Source organism: Tenrec ecaudatus, chromosome 11, assembly GCF_050624435.1.
Source record: "Tenrec ecaudatus isolate mTenEca1 chromosome 11, mTenEca1.hap1, whole genome shotgun sequence".
Classification (NCBI taxonomy): Eukaryota; Metazoa; Chordata; class Mammalia; order Afrosoricida; family Tenrecidae; genus Tenrec; species Tenrec ecaudatus.
Genome location: NC_134540.1, coordinates 37,168,316 through 37,192,476, shown reverse-complemented (window position 1 = coordinate 37,192,476; position 24,161 = coordinate 37,168,316). Strand labels below are relative to the sequence as shown.

The window sequence follows — 24,161 nt, the reverse complement described above, 5'->3', positions numbered from 1 at the left end:
TGAGCTTCATCTCTGGGCAAGTGCTGCCCTTTGGATGGCATTTGGTTGCTTGACCTCACAGGCCTATTTTTAGCTGAATTTACTCACTGATGAATTTAATCGAGTATCTACATTTAACTTCTCAGGAACCACCAAACTGGATTCCAAAGTGGGCGTATCAGTTTATTTTCCCACTAGTGATGCACAAGGATACTGCCTGTTATATTAATTTTGTTTATTTGTTTACAATAGCTACGCTACAGGGTACAAAGTGGTATCTCATTATGGCTGCAGTTTTCATTTCCCCAAATGATGCTAAGCATTGTTAAATATGTCTACTGGCCATTGAAGGAGCCCCGGAGTGGGCATCAACTTAATGGCAGTGAGTTTGGCTTTTTGAAGTTTTGTATCGGTTAGGTATCAGAACGCTAATTGCAAGGGCAGCAGTTCAAACTCACCGGCAGCTCCAAGGGAGAAAGATGAGGTTGTCTGCTCCCAAGAAGATTTACAATGTTGAAAACCCTCAAAAGAGCAGTTTTACTCTGTCCTAGAGGGTTGCCACGAGTCAGAAATGATTTAATGGCAGTAGGTTATTGGCCATTTATGTATCTTCTTTGGGTCTATATCTAATGGAGTACTTGCCCATCTTTTACTATCTTTTAATTATTGAGTTGTATGAATTTTTTGTGTTTTACAGATACAAAGTTTTATTAAAGACACAATCTGTAAATATTTTCTTCCATTCAATGGATAGTTTTTCCTCCTCCTTTTTCCTTTTTTTAGGAAGTTCAATTTGTTTTATCTTTTGTTGCTGTTGATTTCATATTTAAGAATCTATTGGCAATTACAAGGTTCTAAAGATTTACCCCTAAGTTTTCTTCCCCTAGGAGTTCTATGACTTTAGCTCTTTTATCTAGGCTGTTGATCTATTTTTACTTAATTTTTATTCTCTAAAGAGAATAATTACTCTTAGTTTAAAAGAACATAATTCTATTTTTATGACATAATCTCTTGTTAAATATTAACTCTAAAATGAATTCAAATTAGTCTTATCAGTGTCTTCAATAATGGCTAAGTAGCAAAGAGCTAGGAGAAATGACATTGATAGAGCTGGGGGCGGGGGTGAAGGGGCTCTTAGGAGAAGGATGCATGTTATGGTGGGTGTAATGGGGCAATATTTGAAGAGAATACGTAGTTTGTAAACATTTATTCTTGCTAAGCATCAAGTCCATTCCAACTTGTAATGTGTGGCCTTGTGTACAGCACTGCTTTAGTCTTCTGCCTTCCTTTCAATCCTTACGAAGCTTGAGCCCATTACTGCAGCTCTGTGTCACTGTGCCTTGCCCAGGGTCCTCCTCTCGATTTCATTGACTCTCTATGTCACCAAGTGTGATAGCCTTCTCCAGGACCAGTCCATCTGATAACATGTCCAAAGTACTGGAGATGAAGTCTTGCCAATCCCACGTTTAAGGAGAATGTTGGCTCTACTTCCTCCAAGACATATTTGTGTATTTTTCTGGGGGTCCAGGACATCTTTGATATTCTTTTCCAACCCCCTAATTCAAATGCATCGACCTGTCTTTGACCTTGCCTTATTCAGTGCCCAGTTTCCCTAGCATATGAGGCACCATGATTTGGGTTGGCCTTACCTCGGTTGCCAAAATGGCATGTTTGCTTTTTCACTCTTTTCAAGAGATCTTTTGCAGCAGATTTGCCCAACGTACTTGTACATCATTTGATATCTTTTCCCCCCTTTATCATTTGATTTCTTGACTGATGCTTTGATGGGCATTGACTGTGGATAGAGGTAAAATGAAATCATTGACAATATCAACATATTCTGTGTTGATCACGTTACTGCTTTTTGGTCTGGTTGGGAGGATTTTTGCTTCCTCCAAAGGGAGCTGTAATCCATGCTGAAGGTTGAAGTCCTTGATTTTCCTCAAAAGGTATTTTGAGTCCTTTTCATTTTCAGCAAACAAGGTTGCATCATCTGCATAGCCCAGGTGGTCTGTCTCATTCTCCAGGTGTTCCAGATTCTCAGATGGTTTGCTCAGCATACAGATTGAATAAGTATAGCAAAGGGATACAATCCCAATACATTGGTCTTTTTATTTTCCTCCTCACTTTGAACCACTCTATAGCCTCTTTCTCTATTTGAATGACTACCTGTTGGTTCTGTACAGGTTCCTCATGAGCATAATGAAGTGTTCTGCAATTCTCATTCTTTGTAATGTCTATAATTTGTTATGGTTCACGGTCAAGTATGTTTGCATAGGCAGTAAAACACAGGCAAACATCTTTCAAAGGCATCCTGGCAGCACAGTGGCTAAAGGAAGCGTGAGAGGGTCGAATCCATCAGCTACTACATACAAAAAAGATGTGCTAGTCTCTTAAGATGACAGCTTGGAAATTCTACAGGGCGATTCTGCTCTGCCCTAATAGGGTGTTAGGAGTTGGAATCGACTTGATGGTGATGCATTTGATCTGGGGTTTAAACAGCTTTCATGTATTCTCTGCATTCACTCAAGGTCCCCCAGACATCAGCAGTGATATCGCTTGGCCCATGTCTTCTTCTGAATCTGACTGGAGTTTCTGGCACTTCCGTATTGATGTATTGCTGAAAATGTTTTATAATTATCTTTAACAAAATTCTTACTTGTGTGTGATATTAATATTGTATAACAGTTTCCACCTTCTGTTGGTTCATCTTTCTTTGAACAGTGATGGATCTCTCCCGATGGATTGACCAGGCAGCCAAAGGTCTTGGCAAAGATGAGTGAGCACTTCCAGCACCGCCTCCACTGTTGAAACATCTCAGCTGGTATTGTGTTATTTCCTGGAGCACTGATTTTGGCTAATGCTTTCAGTGAGCGCAGACATCTTCACTCAGTAACATTGTTTCTTGATCATATGTTACCTCCTGAAATGGTTGAACATTGACACTTTTTTTTGGGGGGGGAGGGGGGATTCCATCTATCTTCTTTTTTATTATTATTAAATACTTTTATGGGGGGACTCTTACATCTCTTATCACAATCCATACATTCATCCAGTGTGTCAAGTACATTTGCACATATGCTGCCATCATTTTCAAAGCATTCTCTTTGCCCTTGAGCCCCTGATATCAGCTCCTCATTTCTTCCCCACCCACCCTCCCTCAAGAACTCTTGAGAAGTTATAGATTATTATTTTCATATCTTATATTATCATCTGTTGCCCCTCACCAACTTTTCCATTGTTCATCCCCCCTAGAGGGGGTTATATGTTGATCCTTGTGATCGATTCACCCTTTCTCCCCACACCCTTCCCTAATCCTCCTGGCATCTCTACTCTCATTGTCGGCCCGGGGTGGGGGGGGTGGGGGGGTATTATGTATCCTGGATTCCCTGTGTTGCTGGCTCTTATCTGTAGCAGTGTGCAGTGCATGCTCTGGTCTGATTTGTAAGGTAGAACTGAGGTCATGATAGTGGGGGGAATGAAGTACCAAAGAACTAGAGGAAAGCTGTGTGTTTCATCTGTGCTGTCCATCTATCTTCTTTTGATGCTATTTTGCACATAGAACCCTTTAATATTTCAAATAGAGGCTGGATTGTTTTCCTCCAGTTCTTTCAGCTTGAGGAATGCTAAGCCTGTTCTTCCCTTTTGGATTTTTAACTCTAGGTCTTTGTATATTTCATTATAATATTTTGTCTTCTCCAATCAGCCTTTGAAATCTTCTGTTCACCTATTTCATTCGGTCATTTCTTCCTTTCACTTGAGATTCTCTATATTCTAGGGCAAGTTTTAGAGACTCTTCTCTTTAATGAATTCTGCACCCCCCCCCCAAGTATGACATCTTGATGTTATCCCACAACTGCTCTGACCTTCAGTCATTAGTGTTCAATACATCAAATCTATTCTTCACATGGTCTCTAAATTCAGATTGGCTATCCTACTAAAGATCTTATTTTGGCTCTCAAGGGCTTATTTAAATTATTTTGTTTCAACTTGCACTTGCATGTTGATGGTCTCATTTACAGTCTGTACCCAGTCTTATTCTGATCAATAATATTGATCTTCTCCACCATCTCTTTACATGGATGTTATCAATTTGATTCCTGTGTATTCCCTCTGACAGGTCCTCATGGATAGTTACCATGGAATAAGGAAAGTATTATTGTTTCCATGAACATTTAGAAGAGCCCTCCCTTGTAGGTTGCTGAATAAAGGCAGTGCCAACAAGTGAATGGAAGGTCTGGCATACAATCTCTGATATCCTTTCTATGGCCCTTTCTATTTAGCTTTGTTATCAACCTTTGAATTCCAATCACCAGTTAGTGTCAGTGCGTCTGGATGACCTATTTGTTCATTTTCAGACTACATTAGTTGGTAAACATCTATAATGTCTTCATCTTTCGTTGAGGTGTAAATTTGAACCGTCTTCCTTGTAGGTATATGGATCTTACCCGATTGCTGACAGCGCTGTGTTTCAGAGTGGATCTGGATATGTTCTTTGGACAGTAAATGTGGTGCCTTTTCTCTCCATGCTGTCATTCCCAGTATGGCTGTCAAACACAGAGTGACCAATCTCAGTCCATTTCAGCTCACCAGTGCCTGGAATATCAATCTATATATCCTCTGGTTCATTAAAAAATTTGTTTATTTTTATCCCAACAGTTTTATTGGCACAAAATTTGCATATCGTACAATTCAATAGTTCCATCATTCAATCGTATCAAGGAGAATGTTATTACATTTCTGATGACCACCAATTTTCCTCAGTTCATACTCCATACAATCCACAATCTGATTAATGTTTTCAGGCGTTTCTCCTTATTTTGAGTCATACCATTCAGCAATTGAAGGCTCTGGAAACTTCACCCATCTACACCATTAAGCTCCACCCTGCATTGAGGCCACCATTTGTCTGTCAGTTGTCTTGGAAGAAGTCTAATCAGAATGCTCCTATGATGAGGCAGCATGCTCACATACTTTGGACATGTTCTCAGGAGAAAGCAGTTCATGGGGAAGGGCGTCACACCTGGTAAAGGGAAGGGCATTGAAAAAGAGGAAGGCCCTTGACAAGACGGACTGACAGCAGCTGCAACAATGGGCTCGAACATAAGAACAACTGTGAGGAAGGTGGTGTTTCATTCTGTTTTCACTATGAGTCAGAGAACTGACTCAGGGGCAACTAACAACAACAACAACAACAACAGTTGAGTGGTGGATAAAATAGTTAGAATGTGCTCATTTTGAGCCTACCCAGTCCTTCTTAAGGATGAAAGGCGTGGGACCTGCTCTTGTGAAGAATACAGCCTAGAAAACTTTAGGGGCAATTCTATTCTATCACATTAGCTCATTCTGAGTCATAAAGCGCTCGTTGGCACCCAGCAACAATTTTGAGGAAGGTAGTAAAATATATGGGATGGTCTTTGAAAATTACATTACGTATGAAAATTACAGCAAAAGACTGGAGATTTTGCAGGCTCTTTCTCCTTCTCTTTAAAATAAGATTACCTTGTGCGCTGTCATCCGACCATGCTGTGAGCACAAAATCACTGTGCTCTCCACCCTAAAGTTACACTAGAAATAGTTATGTGTATGTCCTCGCAGGCTTCTTCTTCACTTATTTTGCTATCTCCATGTCCAATTATGTTCATAGACTTTGTTACATTTTGCAGTAGTTAGGAGAAAGCACAGTATAAGCTTTAATAATGAATTACTAATAAAACATGGGATTTCACTCCTAAATAGATTTCACTCCTAAATAATTCCATGAGGGTATGTATTCATTTGCCATATTCCCTCCTATATCCCCAGACCTTCTCCCTAAGTAAACTTTCATTAAAAACATAGTTAAGTAAATCAACAATCCAAAATCTCATTCAAGGACATGCAGAAAAAAACAGAACAAAGTCAAGGAACTTAAAAATTAGTTCTTTTATTAATTAAAATATGCATCCTAATACCACATGATCTAGATCTGATTGTATATTTTCATGTACTTCCTACAACTGTTACTAATTAAGTATGCATCAGTCATTTATTTAATGTTTTTCTCCTCAGATAGACTGTAAATTCCCAAAGGGAAGGTCTGAGGACTATTATTCTCCCCAGTGTTTAGTGCCTAGTGTAATAATTAGTTCATCTTGTAGGCTTAAAAACTGCTGTTTAATGAATGCTTGATTTACTCACCTATCCTCATACTTTATAAAGTTCTTATTTGTTGACTTTATATTCAAATTAAATATTTCCCAAGACAGATGAAGGGAGTGTTGCTTTGCTTCGAGTGAGGCTTAACAAAATCTACTGCCATTGAGTTGATGCAACTCCGAGCCACGTGATGGAGGCCTAGTGTCCCAGACGGTTTCTGAAACTCCCTCTTTACGCGAGCAGACAGCCTCCTCTTTCCCCTCAGGCTGCTTTGTGAGTTTGAACAACAGACCTTATGGTTAGCTGTCAGCGCTGACCCCACAGCCACGCCATGGTTCCTGAGTGGGGCTTAGACGCTTGCTGACACTTGCCTCTTAGTATATAGTTCCTGAGACACCACCAAATCGAATCATTCAGGTGCTTCGCTTAGAAAATTCACTGAGACCTCCAACTTCCCTCTAACTTTTGCAACCAACACTGATCATCCAGCTGAGGCTCAAGTCCCTCCCATCGGGGTAACTTTGTTTGTGTGTGCTGTTTTCTCACTGGATGGGCCTCAGATTACGTTAAGCGGAAGTCTTTTGTCTTTAGCTTTAGGATATCTTCTGGGGCTGATGAGAGCAAGTCTAATTCCTACTCCACCCCTGTATGAAACGTTCACATTTCTGAGGGTCTTATTGTACTACTTCTTCTGTCCTCTTTTCCGTTTAATTTTTTATCCTAATTTTCCATATTACAAAATGTTTACCAAACAGCAAAACAGACGCATATACTATAGAAAGAAACATTATTATTATTATTATTATTTTTCTGAGTATCTGATTTATTAAAAATGCAACAATCTGTAAATGGAGATAAATTATTTTGGAAGCAGTACCAAACACTGAGAACATCTAATAGCACATTGGCCTCTAATGCACAGGAAAAAGAGCGTCCTCTCCGCTGAAGGGACAGGGTTGTTGTCTTCTCAAAATCAAAACTGCGGGGCTCCATAGTCATCTGGCATCCGCTCAATGTTGTACCTGTGGTTAGAAATGTACATGATAGGGACTCCTGGGATCTTCCGGATTCTTCGCTTTAGGTCTCGGTCAACTGTGGCCACAATGTAACACTTGTGCTGCGTTACTCTCTGCACTAAGCAGTCGTCTGCGTAGATTCCTTTGTGCGTGCATTGGAACCGTTCAAATCTTGGGTCCTTGGCGATCCTTAGGGCCACTCGATACTTCTGCCCTAACTTCTCAATTTCAGCCATGACACAGTCAGTTATACAAGGAATACACTTGGCATACAGACAGTCCATCATTGACTGCACTAGGTCCAGTTTGGCTTTGATGGAGAAGTTGATAAAGTTGGCATCAACTAGGATGTGGTAAGGCGGGCCCAGCTGTGTGTTATATTGGAAGAACAAGCAGGAAGGGTGTTGGGGGACTTCTCTTTCTTTGAGTGCGCTGGGGTCTTTCTTTTCTTTCTTTTTAGGTTTTAATCTGTCTTTTTCTTTAAGCCTCTGGTCTCTGAGACTGAGCATTCGCTTCATGGTCGCATATTTCCTTGTTTTCTTGTGCTTCCCCATCTTCGAGCCACTCTTCGCTTCTCGCTTCCGCAGTCACTGCCCAAGAAATATTATTTTTACAAGATTTTGCAATACAACAGTGTTATAACTTGCTTTTGATGAGCTATTAAAATGTTATGAACATAAAAATATTTTAAAAATCCATTCTTTTACTTCATGGATAATAACTGTATGTTGTCATATTTTAAAATTCTCACTTTTTATAGATAAAAATACTCTTGGAAACTACCCTTAGATTCAATCTCTTTCTTCCTCATTTCCAGTGTTAACCAATATTGGGAGCTTGATGTACATCCCTCAAATGTGTTTTTATACTTTTGTACAGGAACGCATTCAACTGTACATTCAGACACGAATATATCTTTGTCTTACATAGAACCACTAGTCATATTGGGTTCTTTAAATTTAAATGAGATGAACATAAAATCAGTTTTTCCATTGCCCTACCATATTCCAGCTAAATATAGCTATGGCATTAATAGTAGAGACAGAGGAAATTTCTTTTCTTTTTTTAAAAAGATCATTTTATTGGGGGTTCTTACAACTCTTAATACAATCCATCATCAATTATATCAGACATATCTGTACATATATTGCCATCATTCTTTTCTAGACATTGACTTTCTGTTGAGCCCTTGGGATCAGCTCCTCTCTTTCCTCCCCCTCCTCCTGCTCCCCACCCTCATGGCCCCTTGACAGATTATAGATTGTTATTATTTTCATATATCACATGGTCCTCTGCCTCCCATCCCCTCTGGTTTCTGTTGTTCTTCCCCCTGGAGGAGTGTGTGTGGTTATGCAACATTCATTGCGATTGGCTCCCTGCTCCTCTCCCCACTTCCCCCTACCCTTTTGGTATCGCTATTCTCATTCCTGTTCTTGGGTTCCATGTGTCATGACCTTTATCTCTTGCCTATCCCTATGTACATGTTCCCGACCAGTCCAGAGTAGGAAGCAGCACTGGGGTCATGATAATGGGGGGTGAGGATGCCTCAAGGAGCTACAGGTATATTGTGTGATCCATCGGTGCCCTACTGCACCCTGATTGACTCATCCTTTCCCTGTGACCCCTGTGTGGGGATATGTTACATTGTCTACAGATGGGCTTTGGGTCTCTGCTCCAATCCTCCTGCTCGGTCTCACCAACGCGGTTTTGTTTGTTTGTTGTTATGAATCTTCTGATGCCATTACCCGATCTCTATGACCCCTCACAATCACACAGGCTGGTGTGCTTCTTCCAAGTGGGCTTGTTGTTTCACTGTTGGATGGCCGCTTGTTTAACCTCAAGCCTTTAAGACCCCAGATACTGTGTCTTTTAATAGCTGGGCACCATCAGCTGTCTTCCCCACATCTGCTATAAACCCATTTTGTCTCCAGTTATCGTGTGTGTAGGGGGAGAGCTTCACAAAATGCCATTTGTTAGAACGAAGTGTTCTTGTATTGAGGGAAGGTATGAGCTGAGGTCCGAGGCCCGTCAGCTGGATAGAGAACATTCTATCATCTCAGAGAATGAATTCTGTTGGAATGTATCTATATCTATATCTGAGTATGTACTTTAAGTTTTATACCCGTGTAATATAATACTATGTATATCTTCCTCAATTTTAAAGATATGGCTTTATGTTGCTGAGATTTCTCCACAATGATATTTAGAGACCGAGTTTATTTCTTTAAGCTGGCATGGAATAGTCTATGTTGTGGCTATGACGTCCTTTCCTTATCCATGTCTCACCACCAAACATTTGATTTGTTCCCAGTCTTCATATTTTAATAATACTATCATAAGCATCATTCTCTAGAATCTGTCTGGGTGTGAAAAGACTCAATTACCAGGCATATACATTTAGAATTTTGCTAGGTATTGTCAACATATTCTCAAAAGTGGTTGTATCAACTTTACTCCTCTGAGCAATATATTAAGAAATAAATTCTCCCATATTCCTGGTATTTGGTTTAGTGCTTGCTATTGGATTTGGTTAATAATGGAATTTGATTCTGGTATCTCATTATTTTTCTTTTCTTGATTATTTAGATGGTTAAATATCTTATATATTTATGGAATATTTTTGTAAATTGTCTACTTATTTTCAAATTGGGGTTTAAGGTTGTTCTTAAGTGTCAACGAATTAGGACCGATTCATGGCGACAATATGTACAACAGAAGAAACACTGCATTGCTGTGCCGGCCTCACAGATATTGCTATGTTTGAGCACATTGGTATGAAAAGGCACTGGTGTTTTGTGATTTATTACCAAAGCATAACTCAAACTATCCTGGTGGCGGCACATTGCCTTTTGCATGAGCTAGTTAAGAAGGCTTCTTTTAGTCCTTGGTGAGGGGCTCTGAACAGGCTAGCTGGCAACGGTGTGGGGGTTTGGGTGTTGAATCTGATGTCTAACCCAAGTTCAGAGACATACTCCTATTTTTCCCTGTAGCTACTTAATATTTGTAACTTTTAAAATTTAAGTTCGTGATTCATTTTGAGTTCATTTTTGCATAGAAGTGGCCCACCTTATTTTCAATACAGATAAAGGAATTGTCTTAGCACCATTTGTTGAAAATACTGCCTGTTCCCAGCCGTATAGTACCTTTCCTGATGAAACGTCCCCCACCCACCCCCGGCGGTGGGTCATCCGGGTTATTTCAGTCTGATCCTACGGAGCCTCTTGCTGCAGTGGCTAAATGGTCTGCTGCGACGTGACAATTTGGCAGTCGAGCCCCCCAGTGACTCGATTGTTGGAGCAAATCTCGACTTCCATAAAAAATAAAGGTTAGAACGCCCAAGAGTATGCCGTCACTTCACTCTGAGTTGGAATAGACTTGGCGAATGGGATGTAAACTAACTCAAGGTCAAAAGACTTCAAGTCCACTTCTAATAGAGCTTTTTATCCTGCTAACCTTTTCCTACTTACCCGTGTCTGTGTCTTTCTTTCCTTGTGGTGTGAGGGTCCTTTTCTTCTTGAACCGAAAGAGGCAGAGGGTGATTGGCTACTCCTCCCCCTCCCCTTCCTACTTGGTTCACACTGTTAACTAACAAAATTAAACGCCTTGTTTCTGTCTGCTTATACCTAACAAGTCTCTTATGTCATCCTTGTGGATTTCTTCCAAATTTCAGCTGACTATAAAGCCGTCTTTTTCTGTTTAGTCTATTGTCATTTTTGTACGGGAAAACCAAACCACATCTGCGGCTGTTGAGTGGCTTCTGACTCCCGGCTGTCGTAGGAGAGCGAGCAGACAGCCACGTAGGGCTGTCTAGAAGGAAATGTCTTTAGAGAAGCCATGACTGCCACTAATGTCTGTGGGGTCTGGGGTGGCCGCAGGGAGTGTGAACCCCTAATCTTTCATTTATGAGTCGAGTGCTTAAGCACTGTGCCACGAGGGCTCCCCTACCTGTAGAACATAACTCGACTAAAAACATTTAGATGCAAAAGAAGTTAGTGTACTCCTTATTTTATTTCGGAAAATAGTAAGGCCACCGGAAAGTACAAAAAAAAATTAGCACGAGAATCAGATGCCTGTTAGGTTCACCTATGCAGAACTGGCATGCGCAGATGGCAGGGAGCAGCTCTGAAGTTGCTGCTTCGTTCTCTCCATTTTGGGGGCATACTTATTCTTACCACATTTTCTCCTTTCAGACACATTCATGCCATTTTATTTATTTATACATCCATATTTAACCATTTGAAATTAAGTTCATCACACCACGTTCCCTCAGTCCTAAATGCTTTGGCATAAACGCTCAAGACCAAAGATAATACTATGATCACATATAGGAAAACTACAATTCTATTATACGCTTCAGTATCTACTCCATTTTCAAATTTATGCAATTATTCCCCAAATGTCCTTTTGCAGACTCAGAATCCAATAAAGGCTGGCTCACGGAATTTTTTTGTTTACATTGTTTCTGTTGAACAGTCCAGACCATGGTTCTTGAATAATGCAGCTTATTTCCGATTGGTTCTTCATGTTTAACCTCTTCCTACAATCATTCTCTGAGTGTCCTCTAAATTCATGCTAGAGCCAATTTTAGTGGTTGACCTTGGCATTATTCACATTTAGCCCAGAAAATGTATTGTTGGGTTAGAGTGGGGCTGCACAGTACAATGATGACAGTAGTACCCTTTACTGCAGGTTGTGACACACATAAAAAACCTCCAAATGCCCTGTGGGCAGGGGGCCCACTGCCATTGAAGGGATTTGGGCTCACAACCACCTTACAAGGAAGGGCACACTCTCTAGGGTTGCCAAGACTAAATCTTTATAAAAGCACAAAGCCTCATCTTGGTGCAATCGAACTGCTAACCTAGCCCAACGTGTCATCCCTTCCCCGAGGGGAGAGAGGCTCACTAAATGGAACCCCTGATTTAGAACCACTGTACAAAAACTTGATTAAATCAGGATAACTTTGGAAAGAATTTTAAGTGTTTTTATTGTGAATAAGGTGAGTTTAGTTTTGCATTCAAATATTTAAATTGTTTCAACTTATTCACTGCAATCCCCTCAATGTACGTTTTTGTATCCTCCATTTCCACCCTTCCTCCTTCCCTAACCCTCTGAACCTTTGTCCGTTTGATCTTAAATAGTTTAGATTAACACTGGGGTGAATTCAGTTCCAGACCTGAAGGATGATTAAGGGTCATCACTCGTGGGTTCCATGAGTCTCTATCCAACCAGTGAGCCTAGGTTTATGATTTGTTTCACATTTTTCTACCATTATATGCAGGACCTTTTAATATAGTCATTTTCAGAGCAGCTGCTGGTGGTAGTTAGGCACCATCTTTTTTTAGATGATTTTATGGATGTCTAATTGCCTTGCACCAGGAAGCACATAAACAAGATCCCCTCCCCCCCACAACCGCAGTATTAGCTATGTTAATGTCTTCACTTGTTGCAGGTAGTGTTTTCTTTTAAAAAGTAATTTATTACCAGATATTTGAGACCGTGTGAACATCTTGTATTCCTACAAGATTTCACTCAATATCTATTAGTATCCACTGATGAGCTTTACTTGAATGATTATATTACAAATGGGAAAATTAGTTGGGCATTCTTCTGTAACCAGAAGCTTTCATTCCCTCCTTCATATTTATTTTAGGGGCACGATGAACTCTCACATTAAAGACCTCCACGTGTTGCAATCACATCTTTTAACCATTCTTTTCCCATTATCATATGGTCTCGAATTTCACAGGCGAGAATCCTCAAAGCATTTCTTAAAGGAAGTTAATATTTTGGGGAGCAATCTGTTAAAAATACCAACATGCGATAGTAAATTCTAACTATATTATATTGCACGGGATGAACAAACGTGTGTAAAAGCTCACACTTACAGTTGAGGAGCTCTGCTGATAGGGACAACGTATTTTCACAAATAACAAGGTATACGACTTGCAAAATATAAAATAATTGCCCAGAGAAGATTCTATTCGACCAGCGATGAAAACTGGAAACTTGAGTCACTTACCTTTGAAGTATCTCAACTAGTGGGCAAAAGGTTGGCAGTTCAAACCCACCCAACAGTGAGTTGCTTCTGAAAGGTGACAACTCTCGTAGTTCTGACACCTCTGTACACTTGCACACCTAGGGTCGTCTTGCCCGCAACTAACAAGTTTATTTTAAAAATGGTAAGTCATTCTCTTTGATGACTGGTATACCTACGCACTGACATATACCTAGCATAGATATGATGTAAACATTTTAAACCACTGCAAGTTGTAGGGACTAGAATGCAGTTATTTCTGATTCTGAATGTCTCCTTCAAATTAATATTCAAGCAACGTGTTGGGAAACCTATACCTTAACATTATATCTAAAGCATCGTGATTTTAGAGTTATGCCTTTTGCGCTTCCCCCAAAGTAACAGTTCAATAAAAAATGATACAAATTAGAATTCGGGCGTTTCCGCTCCAGGCACTCTTTCATCGTTCCTCCCCAGTACCAGGGAGCGGCCTTGCCCAGTTCCGCAGGCTCATCCAAGTTTGTGACGATGGCTTAGGGTGGAGACAAAGTTTAAGTTGGTAACAACTTGGCCCAGGACTGACAACTGGAGACGGCGCCAGCGGCAGAGGCGGAGGAAACGTGCAGAAGGTGGGGCAGACTTTCCCGGGAGCGTTTGCGGCCCGCGGGCCCCTTCGCTTTCCGGATTGGCTGTCGTGCACCGCGGCTGGCCAATCGCGAAGGAGCGTCCTCCGCGCCGCCGCGGCGCAGGCCGTCCGAAGACCCGCCCCCTCGCCGTGGCCCGCCGGGGCGCTGACGGAGGACGCGCACCTGCCCAGGGCGCCGTGGGAGTGTGGGAGGTGGCTGGGCCAAGGTCGTGGTGGGAGTCTGGGGGGTGGCTGTGCCAAGGTCGTGGGGACGCGCTGGGCAGAGACAGTCCCAGCGAGAGGACGACAGGGCAGGCAAACACCGAACCATCTGCCCAGCTCCCCCTGGTTCCCAGAGTGATAGACAGGCCTACTAAGGGTGATTCCTGCATGGTGATGCCCTGGCCAACACACCGACGAGCCCCGGAAAGCGCCAACCCACCGTGGCTGGCTCGTCCGCGTGTCTGGCGGAACGAGAGGCGGGGTGAAGGGAGCGGACCATGCAAAGAAAGTCCACTGTGCTCGTCTGCAGCGTGTCTGGAAACACCTAAGAGTTTGACTGGGGAAACGGGACCGTACGAGCGCTGCCCTGGCAGCGCTGCCCGGGCACTTGGCCCGTCCGCCGGCTTCCACCCCACACTGGGCTGTCGCTCTCCCAAGTGACCCCTAGGGGGCGCAGTTAACACCTTACTCTGCGCCACCAAGGGGTCCTGCTCCCTACCTGCCCAGGTGTGCACCTCAGAAAGGGGACAGCCGGCCTGCCACACGGGAACCAAGTCCTCCGTGGCCCTCGCTAGCCAACTGGCCGGCGGCCACGTCCCCAGCGCCCCTGCGGGGGCTCCCAGCTCGCAGCGCCGGGCAGCGTCCCCGGCCCCACGCCCGGCCCGCCCCTGCGGCCGCTCGCAAAACGCGGCGAGCGGAACCGGCACGCGGAAGCGCCGGCAGCACTGAGCATGCTCAGTGGCAGAGCCGCCCGGAGGAGTTTTTTTTTTTTTTCGCCCCCCTTTTCTTTAAAAAAAAAAAAATTTTTGGTCTGAAGTCGGAGGCCCCCCACCCCCCACTTCGCCCCCGCCCCCACCACCCCCGGCCGAAGCAGCTACCATGGCCGAGGTGCCCGGCGCGGCGCTGTCCCAGGCGGGCTGGTAAGTGACGGGTCCCGCCGGCCGCCGGGCCGCGGGCTCGGGCCGGGGCGGGCGGTGGGTGCGGGCGCTCGGCGGGGGCCCCGGCCTGGACCCCGGGGTGCGGGCGGCTCCGCCCCCGGCGCCACGCGAGCCCGCCGGGTCCCGGCTCCCTTCGCGGTGGCGGCGGCGGCGGCGGCGGCGGCCTGGGCCCCGGTGGAGGCCCGGGTGGCGGGCAGGACAGGCTGCGGCCCAGGCCCGAGCCCGCCGCCGGGACCCGCCGCGGCGCGCCGCCTCCCCGGCCGGGTGGCTGCGGGGACGCGGGAGGCGAGGCCCGAGCGGAGGCGTGCGGGGAGCGCGGCGGAGCCGGGGACCCGCAGGAAGTTGGGGGCGGCCCGGGCGCCGCCGGTCGGACCACCTCCTCCTCCTCCATCTTCAAAGTCCGGTGGGAGCAGCGTGGGGCAGCCCGCCGCCGCGCACACGCAACTTGGGAAGCTCGCGTGGGTGCTCCCAGGAACTTTTCTTTTAGGGATGGCCCAGTGCGGCTTTTTAAAGACCTCGCAAGTCAAGATTTTAGCACCCGAAAGCAGTCGACAATTAGGCGACGTCCAAGTTTGTGCAACTGCGGCCATGCGGTGGTAAAGGTGCAGTTGACTTCGTAGCGCCCTCCTTCCAGGCCTCGATGGGCTGAGATGTAGGAACCTGGGCGAGAAGGTCTGTCTTTGCTGTCTGGAGGTCCACAGTCTCAATGAGAAGAGAAGGCAGCATGAACAGTCTCCCCCCCCACCCCCCAACACACACACACAACACAAACGGGGACTAGTTGGAAGCTGTTGGAGGAACAGGCAAGTGTGCTGTGGAATTGGAGGGCAGATCGGGTTAACTTCCTGGAGAAGTAGACTTGGGAAAATAGCGAGGAAAAGACTTTCCAGAAGCGAGTTCAGGAGATGAGGCTCCGAGGTAGGAGAGTGTTTATTGGCTTGTGGAATTGATGCTAGATCCCAATTACTCCTAGGTGTGGAAGAGTGTCCAATGAGGATGAAGACCAGAAAGGTAGCCTGGGACCAGATTGTGGAGGCAGTGCATGACTGAGATAGGAGAATCAAGAACCACATATAACCCCCTCCCTGGGGGAGGGACAACAGAAGAGTGGGTAAAGGGAGACGTAGGACAGTGTAAGACATGACAAAATAACAATTTATAATTTTTCAAGGGTTCATGGTGGGGCCTGGGAAGGAGGAGAAAAATGAGGAGCTGATACCCAGGGCTTAAGTAGAAAGCAAATGTTTTGAGATTGATGATGGAAGCAAATGTACAAATGTGCTTGCCCCAATGGATGTATGTATAGATTGTGATAAGAGTTGTACCAGCCCCCAATAAAATAATAGGGAAAAAAGTTTTTAATCGGGAATGGACTAATCACACCTGTCATTTGAAAAGCAAAGTTTGAGCATCTCCTGCCTCTCCCGCTTTTCACTCCACTTTACAGATGAGGTGAATCAAAGAGGTTAAAAGTGACTTGTCCAAAATGATGGAGCTAGAAACTGGTAGTTGAGTGTTAAGTGTAAGGGGGTCTTGGTTCCAGACCTGCTGCTTTGAACTGTTCTTCAGTCTTTGAGTAGAAAACATCACGACTCAACAAACCGTAGAGTTAAAAACGCACCTTATTTCAATTTTATTTTTGTTCTTTGGTAGAATCTCTTCAGTTTCTTTAGTAACAAGGCTGCCTTGGATTTTTTTGCGCATTCTTTAATTCAGTTTTTCCATTTCTCATAATGTTGACCCTTTGTTCTTCAAATTAGTATGACTTTATTCACAAGCTCCAGTAGTCTTTCATTACTTTCCCAGGGTGACCTTGCCTCCTCTAGAAGTGCTCTTTACCTGGATCTCTGGACTCTAAGCTTCTTAAGGCAGGGTACCGTCTCTCTCTTTTCTTTGGATCTTCAGTGCCAGGGATCACATTACGTTGCAGATTGTCTCCAATGTGTCATATAATTGACCTTAGAATGCCCCTGCAGGTTGGCAATATCAAGCCAGGACGTCGTACCTGAGTACCCACTTTTGAAGAGTCCGTCCTGTGTTCTATTGTGCTCTATTGCCCGCAGAGCTTGCTACAGCGTTTGGTACTTTCTGAGAGCCCCGGTTATTAGTGGTTGCACCGTGGGCTGCTGTCCACAGGGCTGAAAGGTCTACACCATCAGCTGGCTTGGGAGAGAGAGGGGACTTTCTACTGGAGGAAAGAGTTACAGTCTTGAAAACTCACAGGGGCAAGTCTACCCTGACCTAGGGTTGCTATGAGTTGGCATCAATTTGATAGCAGTGGGTTTTTGGTTTTGGAAACTATTTGTTTAGGTGTGTCTTCCATTACTACTTTCCATGGCTCTGTCTGTAAGCCAGGGATCTTCCCTGGGGTAGTAAAACATTTTAGGGGTTTGTGAGTTTCATGTCATTTCTGATGGGTCTGGAAGCAGACTAGGCATAGTTGCTCTGCACCTAAGCTTGCAGGTCACTTTGCTAGTTCTTAGCTAAGTAGAGGCTTGCTTATGTTAACATATAGAGCCTGAGGGTTTAGGCAGAGTCCTAGAAAGAATTTTTGACCAGCTTGTTTCAACCGGATACCCCAGGTTTCCCTTTAGTTTTGGAGTTCTCCATTGTGAGGTTTTTATGAGTCAGAATTGATTTGACGGCAGGGAGTTTTGTTTTTTATTATTGTCACTTATGTAGCCACATTTCTAAGGACCCAGGTTTTTGTGCATTTAGATTCTGGTGAAGCACTCTACTGCCAGGTAAAAACTTTGAACTTGGAACCTGTGTCATCCCCAGGCCTCCTGGTTTGCTTCTAAGGCCACAGCCTTGATAGCCTGTAGGAGTTTCAAGCTAGGGCAACGACAAGCACTTGTAGGCCTTAAAGAAACAGTGTTCATATTCCTAAACTCTGATTGAATCCATCCTAGCTAGAGTATTGAGCTGTTTGGTGCTGAAAGCTTGTTTCTGAAAGCGAGAGCTTCAGAGAGTGCAGCTAGCTTACAAAGATGGAGGCATTGTGGTCCTTAGTCTTTCCAGCCAGGTGAACACACCCTTTACCCCTAAACTTTCAGCTAACCAGATTGGTGTCACAGTGGAGGAGCCCTATTGGCGTAGTGATTACGAGTTGGGCTGCTAACCGCCAGGTCAGCGGTTCCAAACTACCAGCAGCTCTGAGGGAAGAAGATGAGGTTTTCTATTTGTGTAGTTACAGTGTCGGACACTCACAGGGGCAGTTCTACCTTGTCCTATAAGGTCGCTTGGAGTCAGCATCGACTGGATGGCAAGGAATTTGGTTTGGAGTTTGATGCACAGTGAATGGTACCACCAGGGAGGCTTGCATTCCTTAGACCCATCAGCCCCTCTGCATCAAAAAGGTAGCGGTTGCCTGGAGACTAACTAGAAGGCAGGGTGGGATAAGAATGGATAGACCCAGAAGTGGGGTAAGCACCCCTTCACTGTAGGGATTAGTCAATAATAGGAAGCAGTACGTTTTTGTTAGTTGCCTTGCAGTCTGCTTCCTCCTGAAGGTGGCCGTACCCTGCTGAGCAGCCTCCCCAGTGTGTCTGGTGTGGCCCTGCTGTTGCAGCCGGTGCCAACATTTCGTCCAGGGTCTTCCGCTTTCTCGCTGACCCGCTGCTTCACCAAGCATGTGCTAGTTTGCTCTTCAAACTTTCACACACAGCAAACTAAAAACTTAAAATAAAATCAGTTTTTGAAATCCACTGCCTTGGCAAACTTTACAGTGATTTCCCCCCACCCCTTTAGTGCTGATTTGAACTTTAAAACTTTTGGGGGGCTCTCACAGTAGAGTGGTCATGCTTACATAATGCACTAAACAGTACCTTAGCGTTTGAGCGTGTATGTCTATGTTTAATTACATGCATGGGAAAGCTTTGCTGAGAGATTTGAATGGAAACTTGTTTAGTAACAATATTACTCCTTTGTTTCCCCCCTGTGTATATTCATTCTTTTTTATTATTAGGGGAGATTTTATATGGGGACTTTGAAAAGTGGGTGGGGAGTGAAAATTAAAAGATTAAGAAATACATACTTATAAACTTTGTTTCACAACATAAGCTTTGTCAAGGTCAAGTGATACCAGCCTTATGGTCAGTCCTTGAGGAAATGAGGGTTCTGTAAGTCTTAGCCATATTAGCTGCAGAAACATGGATACCTGTAAAAAAAATTTTAAGAGTAGCAAACACAAAGAAGTCAAAGAGCCACATCAGGGTTGTAAGTTGGATGCGTAATGATTTCTCACCAGAACTCTCCGGAATTTGCCATTGCGTGATGAGAGGAATGAGCCGTGATGCGGTGAAGGACTCTGGTTAAGCTTTCCCAAGCACTGTTTCTGCTAAAGCTTTGACCAACTTTCTCAAAACATCTGTAAAGCAAGCTGCTGCTGCTGCTGCTCTTGGCCCTCAGGAAGTCACCGAGATCTTCATTCGTGACTCGTCCACGTTTGATGTGGCTGGACCTCTTCCACCTTATGATGACCACCGCTCTGACTGTTCTTTGTCTTCAGCTCATACCGATCTGTCTGTGTGTCATCTCCCCTGACAGTTCTTCCAAACCCAGGACCCCTTTGGCTTTCAGAGACTAAACCTTTGTGGGAGGGAGCAGGCAGCTTCATCTCTCCGCTGAGGCGCGAAGGGTGGGTTCAAACCTCTGACCATGCGGTTCGCAGCTTGCAGCTTAATGTGTAACCCACCACACACCTTTATTGTACCCTCTTGGAGTTCCCCCACCCCTACTTTGGGTTTGTTTTTCTTTTTGTGGTAGCCCCATGCTGATAGACTCCGCCCAAGCAGATACGGACTCCCTTAACATTCATTCACCTCGAAAGGATTGTCAGTGGCTACAGATGATACAAATATTAACATAATGTGCTGGTGGAGAATGACCATGAGCTAAAGGGAGAAAGCAAGAGACACAATGTCTTTTGGGTCATAAAGTGATTGTGGCTTTCTTGTCTTGAAGGGCTGCTTAGATTTTACAGGTGGCCTTGAGATAGTTATTCCAAATGCTGGAACATATCAGGACTTTTCTTTTTTCCTGAGATATCGAATTCCTAGCTTTTGACCCGCTTACAGAAGAACGGCTTCTTCTCACTTCCCATCGCATAGAAGCTTCTTCCCAGGCACAAAGCTAGGTAACACCAAGAGAATGAGATTCCGTTCTGTTCCTCACACTTGTGCATTTTTGGTTTATTTGGTTTCACTTTTCTGAGAGAGACATTCATTTCTCAGGGCATTGCCAGTGAGTAAGCTTAGTCTTCTGTTGAGAAACAAGCTCAGCAGGGCTGTCAATGTAAATATACCTTCTTATAATTCACTCATGGTTAATACTTGGACAGTAACAGTGTAGGTAACCAGTAAGAATGGTGCTGTTGAGTAAGCCAAAAGGCCAACGCTACAGCACTGCTGAGAGAGAAAGTATCAGGGAAACTAGAGTGCTGGGAGTGGAATGGCCAGATCACAAGGAGAATGTGTACACAATTTGAAAAATGTAACTTGTCACTGAAGTTTATGTGGACGTTGTCCAGCGGGAAGCTAACACGGCATAATAAACTTTTACCCAAACAAAATACAAATAATAATAATAAACAAGGCTTCTAATTGTTCTAATAGCAAGGTTGAGCACGGTCTTGAAAACCTTGCATCCGCTCGATGGCAGTGGGTTTGGTTTTGGATACACACACACGGATATAGGTAAAGAGATGGATGTGGAACAAGTTTGTCCAAAGAGTGCCATACAGTTGCCTGCTCATCTTTCTTTTGCTCATCTTATTTCTGAGGGATAAAAACTCAACCCAAGCACTGCCACAGATCCCAGTCCCACTCATAGGGCAGAGTAGGAGGGCCCTGTGGGTTTCTGAGACTGTAACACTAGATTGCATGAGTAGAATGTAAACATTAGATTAATGCAGTTAGTGGAAAACCGTATCTTTCTCTTATGGAGTGGCTGGTTGTTTTGAACTGTTGCCCTTTAGGTTTGCAGCCAAATGGCTACCCCGTTACACTACTCAGGCTCCTTTCTTAGAGGAAGCTGTAAGTGTAATGAGTATTGATTGATACTTCTTTATAAGGTTGTAAGTTAGTGCTACATTTTTTATGATGTAGAAATACAAAATGCTGCTTATGACTACTTTGATATAAACTGTCTTGGTGTATTCCTTTGAAAGGGATCCCAAACAACCCCCCGTCCCAACTCTCAGATCACTCCCATCATGCCAACTCGACTCCCAGCAACCCTAAAGAAGGTTTCTGAGATGGTCAATCTCTCTGGGAGCAGCCAGCCTTGCCCTTCACCGTGGTAGCTGCTGGTAGGTTTGATCCACTCTCCTTATGGTTAGTTGTCCAAAGCCTATCCTACAGTGCCATTAGGACTCCTTTTGGAAATGATTTGATCTGTTAAAACAAAAATACTTTTTTAGACAAGATGGAATTAATAGATCACAAGGAAGATCACATCCAGTTTTCAGTGGAGCTTATTGGTGATATTCTCCTATTTAAAAAGACTTCTTATTTATTTAATGAGCATTTGTAACAAATGTATTTTGGTAGCAAAATAAAAGTGGTCAAGATACTAAGCCTGGTATCACTCTCTTTCCTAGTATATTGTGTAGTGCCTTGCTGCCTCTGCTGCTGCACTACAGCGCTGAACACGACAGGATATCCTGTTAAACTGAACGAGTTTTAGGCTTCAAGGTGCTGTTTGCAGTGATTTTTTTTTTTTTACAAATTACCTATAAATCTAGTTTCAACTGCCTGTAGACTTGACTGCCTCCAGCATAAAGGGGGTATAAAAACAAACATGCTACCTCAGCAGGTTGAGAAAAATTTTCTTTGCTCACACAGCAGTATTTGCTAAGTCAAGTAAAAATATCACAGTAACATTTCAAGAACCATAAAATAACTATATCCGTTTTCTGGCTTGTGTTTTCTCCTTTTGACGAAAGAGGGTATTGCCTATTTGACTTATCTTATTACAGTTTAGTCTTATCTCAGAAATTACGGCATTTTCGCAAAGTCTAGTCTCTTCCCAGCTAAGACAGAGCAGGAAGAAAGTTTTGGTGATCTACTTCGTACCAGTCAGCCCGTGGAAACCCTGATGGATTGTGGGGATCGGATCCTGTTAGGTAAGGGAGCTCCATGGATCAGAAGCCAACTCTGTAATTGGATGTGCACATAGCGAAAGACCGCTTAGCTGCTGGGTGCTGTCGAGTCAGTTCCAACTCCGTGGTCTTCTGGACAACAGCGGGAGTGCCGCCCTGCCCTGCGTCACCCTCACAGTCGAGCCCGTTGGCAGGCTCTGTCAGTCCACCTTGCCGAGGGCCTTCCACAAAGGACACGTTACCGTCTACAGATAATTCTTGGGAGAAGCCGATTGCACTCCCAGCAGTGCAAACATTTTCACAGAAAGAGCTGAGAAATAAGTGTGAACGCTGAAGGTGGGGTTAAGACGTGTGGTAATATGCTTAGTATTCACACAGGCGTCAAATCAAAGATTCTGAGAGCAGCAAAGAAGCACGTGAGGACAGGCCAGCCCTGTGCTCTGAGGCTGGATTGAGCCAGTTTCCCATGCCCCTCCTAGCTGGCTGGGTGTCTGTGTGCCAGTGTGTTGGCTTCTCACATGCACTGCAGTTTTACAGCCTTTAAAGGGGATACTTCTGTGGTTAGAGAAAAATCACTTCCTGCGTCTCCCTATAGCACTATTGAAGGCACAGCAGCATTTGCTAATACTTTACAGAAGTAAGTGACTCAGTGCAGAGAAATGTATGCTTTGAAATATACTTAGTATTTATGCTTCCTTGTACTGTGTTCATTTGGGGTATACAAAAGTTCAAGACAGATAATTTAAATATGATTAACTCAGTTAGTTCAGCCTTGGGAAGTGTAGAAGGCTTTCCAGAACCGTTGATGTATAAGCAGGAAAGGCTGTCGATGTCTTCTCATGGTATCACATTTGGTCTGTAGTGTAAAAGTAAGGCTTATTCATCAGTCTGTTCTTTCAACAAATATTGATCATTTTTTTAGGGCCTTATTCTCTTTAGTACAGAAGATGTAACCTTCTAGGGGAGAGAGCCATTAATTACATACTCAAAGTAATGCATCTGTGAAACGTGCTAGAGAGTAGGACTATGCTTCCAAAAAATTATCAGAGGAGAATTTGTCCACGTCCTGGTAGTTACAGAATGCTTACCTGAGCACTGAAGGATGCGTGGGAATCCATGGTCCTAAGGTGGCCGAGTCTTCCCCCTTGGGGTCACTGAAAGATCAAGGGGGAGCTAGCTGCAAAAGCAGATACCTATACTTTATCCTGCATCTTGAGCTGTAGGACCAAAGTCATTGTTATGCACATGCTGAGTAAGGCCAGATAAAAGTTTGGGAACTGGTGAACTCTTTGAGTGAGGGGAGAGCAACAGTTTGCAAAGCTTAAGTGGCAGTCGGGACCCTGCGGAGAGCTGAGGTCCAAGGACCAGAGTGGCTGGAGGACAAGACAGAGTGGTAGCATCGTGAGAGGAGGCTGGGAGAGACTGCGGCTGGACCATACACAGTGGATCATTGTAGACCATGCTGTGTTTTTGTATTAATCCTGCAAGCAATACAAATCCGTTGAGATTTATTCAGAAGTCAGGGTTGAGTTAGGGATGGTATCGAGCATTCAAGTTTCATATATATTTTTATTATGGTAAATGTATGTATGTGCATACCCTCCACAAACAAACAAACAAACAAACAAACATATGGGCTTAAAAAAGTTTATGAAAGCAATTCTATCTTTTAATTCTATCTTACCATGAACTTTTTGAAGCCCCACCCCCTCTCGTATCCACACACGCACCATTTGCTATTTCAACACTTTTGATGTGTATAATTTGCTGACATTATGGTTATCGTATTGTATAACTGTCACCACTAACCATTTCCAGTTTTCCCCATCATTCGTAGCGGAAACTCTGTGTCCTCCAAATAGTGACTCCTTCCACGCCCTCCTGCCCTGGTGACCAGTCATGGATTTGGTTTCTATCAAACCAGATGCTGCTGAGTCCCCTCCGACTGCCGGCCACCCCGTCAAAGTCACAGTAGAATTGTGCTCCATGCTTTAACTTTAATGGCTGGTTTTCTGAAGTAGATTGCGAGACCCTTCCCCACTGCGCTTCTGGGAAGACAATACCTTTGCCTCTCCTGGAATTCCGTATAGTCATACAATGCGTGCCTTTCCCTTTGTTTACTGGC

The 24,161-nt window shown here is 44.0% G+C and overlaps 1 protein-coding gene and 1 pseudogene across 2 annotated transcripts in view; one reads left to right on the top strand and one right to left on the bottom strand.

Annotated features, from left to right (window-relative positions):
• Positions 1-6,930: 6,930 nt before the first annotated feature.
• On the bottom strand, positions 6,931-7,722 carry LOC142461680 (rRNA-processing protein FCF1 homolog pseudogene; annotated as a pseudogene).
• A 7,042-nt stretch (positions 7,723-14,764) lies between these two features.
• The window catches only part of TDRD3 (tudor domain containing 3), a 175,406-nt gene continuing 166,009 nt past the window's right edge, over positions 14,765-24,161 (top strand). For both annotated transcript variants that reach the window (XM_075562998.1, XM_075562995.1), the window contains exon 1: positions 14,765-14,916. In XM_075562998.1, the coding sequence (XP_075419113.1) occupies positions 14,876-14,916 (41 nt within the window). In that variant the 5' untranslated portion in view covers positions 14,765-14,875. The remainder of the gene's footprint in view (positions 14,917-24,161) is intronic.